At 30.3% G+C, this 6662-nt stretch overlaps 1 protein-coding gene across 1 annotated transcript; it reads left to right on the forward strand.

Annotated features, from left to right (window-relative positions):
- Positions 1-391: 391 nt before the first annotated feature.
- On the forward strand, positions 392-1169 carry LOC109793740 (albumin-1). The gene is made up of 2 exons (XM_020353212.3): positions 392-542; positions 636-1169. The coding sequence occupies exons 1-2, from the start codon at positions 491-493 to the stop codon at positions 968-970; spliced, it is 387 nt and encodes a 128-aa protein (XP_020208801.2). The 5' UTR covers positions 392-490; the 3' UTR covers positions 971-1169.
- Positions 1170-6662: the final 5493 nt, after the last annotated feature.

The raw sequence follows: 6662 nt of genomic DNA on the forward strand, positions 1-6662 counted from the left end.
TTCACCAACTTGGATTAATATGAGCAACCGAGAGACTTATGTCATTTAATTAATTAATTAGAATTTAAATCTTAATTTTTAGGAACGTAAAAAATTTAAGTCGAAAGGAAATGCTAATTTATTTAGTATTTATTAAATTTTTAAGAGAGATTGTTCCAGTATTCGACACAAGATGTTCCGTAATGAAAAAAAAAAATATGCTTAGTCTCTCCGTGCTTCACATTGTCCACTCAATGCAAATTAAAAGGATTACTAGATGGCGTTGTTATTTACATGTATTTGTACTGGCCTGGTGGATATTTCCCCAACAAAAACCCTTTGTTATATAAAATCATTTACACATTTGCATGTAAAAATTGGCGTGGCTTGCACATAATGCTCCACGATGACAACCTTACTGGGTACTTGATCCAAACAGTGCCTATAAATTGGTGCATGCACGAAAGAGCTAATGCATAACACATCTCTAGTTGGTTCCTAATTTCAAACAATGGCTTATGTTAGGCTTGCTCCGTTGGCTCTCTTCTTGCTTGCCACTTCATGTATGTACCATTTTATTCTTTTTTATTTCTTATCCATGATTTCCAATTACTGTGCATTATTTGTTCTAACTTTGGCATATATATGATTTTTAGTAGTGTTCCCAATGAAAGAGATAGAAGCAGTAGTGTGTAGTGGCGTTTGTTCACCTTTTGAGATGCCACCGTGCGGGTCAACTGATTGTAGATGTATCCCTTGGGGACTATTTGTTGGTTCGTGCATATATCCAACTGGTGGAGTAACATCTCTTGCAAACATGATCAACCAACATCCCAACTTATGTCAATCTAATGAAGAGTGTTTGAAGAAAGGAAGTGGAGACTTTTGTGCTCGTTATCCTAATGATTACATGGATTATGGATGGTGTTTCGATTCAAATTCTAAAGCACTAAATGGCTTCTTGAAAATGCCTACGACACTCGCCAAGTGATGTGGTATGCCAAATGAAAAGTGGCATACATGATGCATCACTAATACTATATACTAAATAAATAGATGCATCATCTACTACTTCAAATAAAACAGTGCTACAGTATATGTAGCTTTTGTTTCCAACTTATAGTTGGTTACCTCAAGACTCTCTATCTATGTTTGTTTTTGACATGAGTAATGAAGATAGTATTTACATATATTTTCTTTGTTACAAATGCATAATAATAAAACAAGAGTCTCGGACCAACTAATATAAACTGGGCGATTCGAAATAATACACTGTTTTGTTTTTATTAAAAATAAAACATATATATATAGGGAGGATTTAATTATTTCAAAAATAATTTACCTAAACTTTCTATTCGATAACTCATGTTCCACGTCGTCAAATTTCAATGATTTATAATTGTTAAATTAAAAATTCTTAATAAATAAATTAAATTTACAAAATTTTAAAAAAATTAAAAACTATATTTGATACTATAATAGGGCTTAACTACCTCTTCACATTTTACACATAACCTACTCCTATATACCCTCAACTATTTTCACATTCACTACTTTTACCTTACTTTTAGTTGATTTGTTGAATACATAATGACATACATGTTAAGGTCGATAACATATTAGTACTCCTATTAAAATTATACTACCCTCAACTATTTTCACATTCACTACTTTTACCTTACTTTTAGTTGATTTGTTGAATACATAATGACATACATGTGTAGTATAGAGGTCTTAAGGTCGATAACATATTAGTTCCAAGTGTTAGGTGCTTGAAGATCTGACTTGTCGAGAATAACTCAGTCAAGGTTACACTCTCGCCACAATTATTGCAAAGAGTGATGTTCAACCGTTACAAGAAAATAAAAGTTCTTGAATACGTATCATGATCAGATTCTCAATGGTACATTTCTTTACCTATAATTATACTTACATTAGACTTTTATAAGGTAGTTAACATACTATACACTTAATCAGAATGGATACTGGAGCTAGTTGGGTGCCACACAGGTTGATGAAGACCTTGGCCACCAGGGATAGACACCTCCATTAGTAAAGGGAGCTTTTGTAGGATTATATAGGGGATGATCCAAACTAGGTTAAGAATTAAACAATTCATAAAAGCCTTCAGAGATGACTAAAGAGTAATAAGAATTTGTAAAACATAAAAAATCGATGTATCCATATGCAACAAACATTAGTACATAAATTATATAAAGAACCAGTTTCCAAAACCCAACCCATGTTAACTTTCACAGTATTCCAATGACAAAAAACAACAAAGCCAAATAGACAAATCTTTATAGCTAACCATCGGAAGACCTTGAGATAGAAATCGAGCTCTCATTTAAAAAGCCTAATGAGCATGAGAGTGTACAAAAGATCCAAGCTAGACACAATCAAGCAATTTCACTAAGAACTAGAAGAAAAAAAAAAAGTAGACCAATAACACCTTCCTAGAGAGGTCGACAAACCTTCTTTCAAGCCATAGTGACCAACTTCCTTGAATTAATATCTCAAAACCAAATAAATTTCCTAATCAAATAATCCAAACTCTTAAGAAGAATCCAAACTCTTAAGAAGAGCTTTAGGCCAAGAATAAACTCGAAAACTATATAGTAACATGCCACACAACACATGATTAATTAACTAAACTTTACCCATAATAAATAAAAGAAGCCATTTTCCAAGATGATAACTTATATTTAATTTTATCTGCCATACCTTGTAAAAATCATGCTCTAAGCTTGTCTTTTAAAAAGTGGAACACCTAAGTAGACAAACGACAGACAACTAGGAGCAAAACCCAGAATACCTCGAACCAACGCGACTCTAGGAGGGAAAAAAACACCATGAAAGAATCTACATTTTTTCAAACTAATATGTTGCCTAAGGGCTTCCTAATTTTAATAAATAAACACATTAAGTTTCTTAGGTTGGAAATAGTGCCTCAATAAAATACCAAAATTTCATCTGTATAAAGTGCATGAATAAAAGTCGAGAAACATTTTGGACTAGCCATAGGAATGAGTATATTTTGATTAGCCAAGTAGGAGAGCCCCCTACTTAGAACATTTTTAACCAAACAAATCAATAAAGGAAACAATGGATCACCTTGTTGCATTCCCCACTTACGGGCCATGTAACCCACTGTGTACCCTTTCACACTAAAGGATAACTTACTAGAAAACAAAATATATAAGTACAGTTACATAAAAATCATTAAATCCAAATGATTTTAGCACCAAAAGAAGAAAATCTCAATCCAGAGTATCAAAAGCCTTTTTAATATCAAAGTTTATGGTCAAATTACTACCTAAAGTCTATTAATGGCTTCATAAGCGAGACAAATAGTTTCAATTATCTGACGACCCTTTGTGAAATCCTACTGGTGACTAGAAATTATCTTGGGAGAAATAACTGTCAGATGATCAACCAAGACCTTAGTAATAATTTTAAATTGAAAATTGGCAAATGCAATAGGCTTGTAGTCTTCTATCTTGTAAACCTAAGGGAATTTAGGAATGAGTGCCACCAAGTTAGAGATGAGCCTAGGAAGAATTCGATTTTGTTGAAAAAATTGTCGGATAGAATTCAAAACATCATCATTAATGATGTCTAGTACACGTGGTAAAAGTAGGCCCCAAAATTGTCAGGATCTGGATTGCTAGAACTATTCATGGCAAAAACAAAAACTTTCACACCTCCTCCTTCGTAGAAACATTGGTGAGCATTAATTAAGTTGTCATGAACAAAAGCCAAAGATGGAAGGAATGTGCTTAATAGATCATTTGGCACATAGTGAGAAGATGAAGCATACAGAGAAGAAAAGAACCTCAAAACATATTGTTCCATGTCCTCTACAGATGTCAAAATACAATCCCTATCTTTAAGTGATTTTTTTTTGCTCTTCTATATTTGACCATTTTATGAAAAAAAAATCTCTATTACTATTAGTAAACCAACCCTAGTGCGACTTCTCCTTCTAAAATGACTCCTCAAAAGTAAGGGCCTACTGAAAGGCTAATTGAGCTTTAACTTCAGCCTCAAAGCTAGTGTGCAACAATTGAACTTCATTAAGATCCCTTTTAGCAAGTTCCACATTTTGATGAACATTCCCAAACACATCCTTATTCCAACACTTATAAGTTAACTTAAAAAATTTTAACTTCTATTCAAGAATGGTCATAGGACATCCAAACAATGTCCTCTGCCATACTTTAGCAACAAGCCTATGGCAATCTAGATGTTCTAGCCACATCGCCAAAAATTTAAACTAACCAAAGAGTAGACACTCTCTAGTAGAAAAAAAGACCAAAAAGGTATGATGATCCCATGAATTCAAGCAAGCCATAATACATATAGCTTGATCTAGTTGTATCTCAATATGATGTCAATTGGCCCTACCATTACACCAAGTAAACTTAACCCCCTTAGATGAAAGGTGAAAAACATAAGATGTCGTAGTCTAATCTGCAAAGTCAACAACTACCTTTAAATGAGCTTCCTATGCCTCCCTAGAAGGAGGGTAAGCCACTTTCTCCATGACAAAAGGATCAAAAACTGCATGAGAACCTTTAAGGCCAAGCTGTGAAGCCTCCTCCGTATCAATATCCACAACCTCAAACCCAAAAATATTTTTCATATACCCTGGCTCATTAAATGAGGGTTGCTTGCCACTACAAGAAAAACGTAAATTTTTTACGGACATAATCTGTCGGTAAAAAGGAATATTCGTAGAAAATTTTCTATTTGTGACAGATTTTTTACGGATGCAAATCCGTTGGAAAAAAGGGGCGTCATAAAAAAAATCCGTCATAAACATCCGTTGAAAGTTATTTGAAAATTTTTATATAATTCTAACGGATAAATCTGTCGGAAATTTTTTATTTAATTTTAATAAATATATTAATATAACAACTTTCATATTTGGCCTCTCAATGATTTTATTTCACGATATTTCATTTTTTAGTGTGTTTTGTCCGTACTTCCACAATTTCTGGGAAATTTCCTAGATGGTCATCTATCCCTATATTACTCTAAGTCAAGCACGCTTAACTGTGGAATTCTAACGAGATAAGCTACCGAAAAATAGATGTATGTTGTTAGTATATGTAGTACAAATTAATTAATTCATTTAAGTCATCTTCAACTAAACAATCTCATACTTATACTATCTTTAGATCCCTTTCATTTCGGTGTTTCTGGGCAATTATAAAAATATAATAATATATATTATAATTATATTACCAATAATAATAATTATATTATATTTAATTAATCTTTATTTATATATATATATATATATATATATATATATACTTTTATAGTTAACAATCTACTTATTTCTATTTAAAATTAATATTATGATACAATTTAAATTATTTATTATAAATTTAAAAGTTTAAATAATAATTTATATATTTTAAAATGAGAAGAGTTATAATAACACCGGTATAACTTTTACTAAGTATTACACCGCTCAATAACTCTGTATTAAATGTGAATTTTGTAAATCCAACCGTTATATTGAAAGTTCATATCACTTTATATGTTTATATCAAATTTTGTTAAAATTTAACAATAACTTGAAGGTAATCAAAGTGTTCATATTTTAGTATATTTTGAAATGTATATATTACGTCAATTTTGTTTTACAAGAATGAAGTATGAAATCATCTTAAATTAATATAAAATTTTGTATATATAATCTAAGAGTAAAAAACTTTTAATCTAACGGTTGAATTTACAAAATTCCCATTTAATATAAATTTATTGAGCGGTGCGATACTTAATAAAAGTTACATCAGTGTTATTATAACCCTTCTCTTTTAAAATATTATTTTTATAAATTAAATATTAACATTTTAAATAAATTATTAATTAACTTAATATATTTATTCATCTTAAATCTAAGATATAAAATTCAAAAAAAGATATTTATCCTTGTTTTATTTTCTAATTATCAACCATTAATAAAATACTAATTTAAAATCTTATCTAAATATATCATAATATTTTCATATCAAATTTAAAACCAGATATTAGTTATACAAAAATATCAATATCATATAGTAAATTGTCAATAAGATGATCTTTTTTAATATATGATTGTCAATTTTCGTCAAAAATTCTTACATTTTCGAAAAATATAAATTTGTTGCAAATATTTCATCAGTAATATAACTTTTTCTACAATTTTTTTTTCCATTGAAAATATAAATTTTCCGACAGATTTATATTTGTCAAATATTACCGATGGATAAATCCGTCAGAAATTACCGACGGATATATCCGTCAAAAATATAAGTTTTCTGACAGATTTTTATTTGTATAAAATTATCCGTCGGAAATATAAATTTTCTAACAGATTTGTATCTATCGAAAATTATCCGTCGGTAATATAACTTTTCCTACAATTTTTTTTTCGTCGATAAAATCCGTCATAAATATCAATTTTCTAACGAATTTGTATCCATCGATAATTTACATTTTTCTTGTAGTGGGTGTTGTTGCACCTTCATAACCCCAACCCACCATTAATGTAGGTATGCTACTTGAGAATGACCAATTGCTACTTGAGAATGACCAATAAATCTAAATAAATCACAAAATGTAGGCAAGCATCCATAAACAATATCAACAAAGAACACAAAACCTTCATGTTCCACTAAAATTCTATC

The sequence above is a fragment of the Cajanus cajan genome, chromosome 8, assembly GCF_000230855.2.
Source record: "Cajanus cajan strain Asha chromosome 8, NIPB_CcT2T_4, whole genome shotgun sequence".
Classification (NCBI taxonomy): Eukaryota; Viridiplantae; Streptophyta; class Magnoliopsida; order Fabales; family Fabaceae; genus Cajanus; species Cajanus cajan.